The 1,730-nt window shown below is 32.1% G+C and overlaps 1 protein-coding gene across 1 annotated transcript; it reads left to right on the forward strand.

Annotated features, from left to right (window-relative positions):
• The first annotated feature begins 697 nt into the window (after positions 1 to 697).
• Positions 698 to 1,465, forward strand: LOC131657896 (uncharacterized). The gene has a single exon (XM_058927247.1). It carries the CDS (start codon positions 698 to 700, stop codon positions 1,463 to 1,465), a length of 768 nt encoding a protein of 255 aa, XP_058783230.1.
• The last annotated feature ends 265 nt before the right edge of the window (positions 1,466 to 1,730 follow it).

A 1,730-nucleotide genomic window follows, 5' to 3' on the forward strand; every position in this document is an offset into this window, starting at 1 on the left:
GCCCTTATAAATTTGAAATCAATTTTCAGTGACATGACATTAATAATGATGAAGTGTTTTAGCCACCTAGACCAAATTTAAATTAAAATCATTTATACATATTACTAATGTTAAACAAATTAATTTTCAATTAATATAATATTTTATTATAATTAATAATGTTTAAATTAATAATAATATTTTTAAAATTAATAGTATTTTATTAATGTTAAACAAATTACTTTCCAATTAATACTAATAATAATATTGGTTGAAATTATTAATATTTTATTAATGTTCCTCGTAATAAGCAATGCTCATCTTGTTCATCAACAAATGCATAAAAAAACCTTTAAAAAAACAGAAAATCAAACAACGTTGAAAATCAAAATACACTAATATATTAATCCTCTCTCTGTCTCTCGCTCTCTCCCTCAATATTACAAAAAAACTCAAAAAATAAGAAATTTTTTTATCATAGCCATTATTTAACTATTTATCGAACACAAAAATCAGAATATTTTATTACTCTAATTTTATTGACGATGCATCTTAATCCACAAAACACATTTAGAAGAAAAAAAATTAACGGGTTTCAATTAACAACGGATTTCAAACTCCGTTTTGGGAATCTAATTGGTTGGAGGGGATCCCTTTGAGAGAGGAATTTCCGGATTTATATGATAATTCTCTTTTGAAGGGTGTGTCGGTGGCGGGTATGGGGGGATGGATTGATGGAGTTTGGTGTTGGGGTGATTTTGGTTTAAAGTTGGAGGGGAATGTGTTAGAGCCGGATTTGAATAACATGAGGAACCGGGTGAATTCTTTTATAGGTTGGAATCATGGCAACGACTCGGTTTTATGGACCAAAGAATCTACAAAGGAGTTTTCGGTAGCATCTTGTTATAATTTTTATTTGAATCTTCAAATCCCGGTTGGTCCGCTTAATAGGTATGATGGACTTTTTGAGTTTCTTTGGAAAATGGAGGTTCCGTTCAAAATTAAGGCTTTTGGGTGGAGACTTTTTCTTGATAGGCTACCAACGATTGATGGATTGATGTATAGAGGTATGACTTTTCCTAATGATGTGTCTAAATGCGTTTTGTGTGGTCTTGTCTCCGAGGATAGGGATCATTACTTTTTTGGTTGTTTGGTGGGTAAAAAGATTTGGAATGATATAGCTTTGTGGGTCGGTAAAGGGGGGTTAATGGAAAACGAGTGTTTGCCGCATTTTTGGGAGTGGCACTTGTTTTTTCGTTCTCGTAAGGTTAAAGATAGTAAATTGGACGTGGTGTGGATTGCCACCATTTGGTCTTTTTGGTTACTTAGGAATGGAGTGCGTTTTCGGAAGGAAGCTTGGAGCATTAACAACACCGTTTGGAACATAAAGTTTTTGGTTTGGAAATGGTCTTTTTGTGGGAAGATTACTCATCCCAATTACACTTTCTACGAATTTAGTAAGGAGCCCCTTTTCTTTTTATCGTAAGGGTAATTGGTGTGTAATTTTTCTTTTTGTCGGGCTTTCCCGCTCTCCTTTGTAATCGGGTTGGAGAACCCTTAGTTCTCCGTTTTATATAATTTCTTGATTACAAAAAAAAAAAACAACAAACAATATGATCTAACTCTTTTGAAACTGCATAACATTGAAAAAATCAAAATTTTTAGATCTGAATTTTATTTCTTCAACAAAAATAGGGATTTGAAAATTGAAAAGATCCATGTCTTCTTTAACTGATAGTTTTCGAATTTGA

Source organism: Vicia villosa, linkage group LG3 (assembly GCF_029867415.1).
Source record: "Vicia villosa cultivar HV-30 ecotype Madison, WI linkage group LG3, Vvil1.0, whole genome shotgun sequence".
Classification (NCBI taxonomy): domain Eukaryota; kingdom Viridiplantae; phylum Streptophyta; class Magnoliopsida; order Fabales; family Fabaceae; genus Vicia; species Vicia villosa.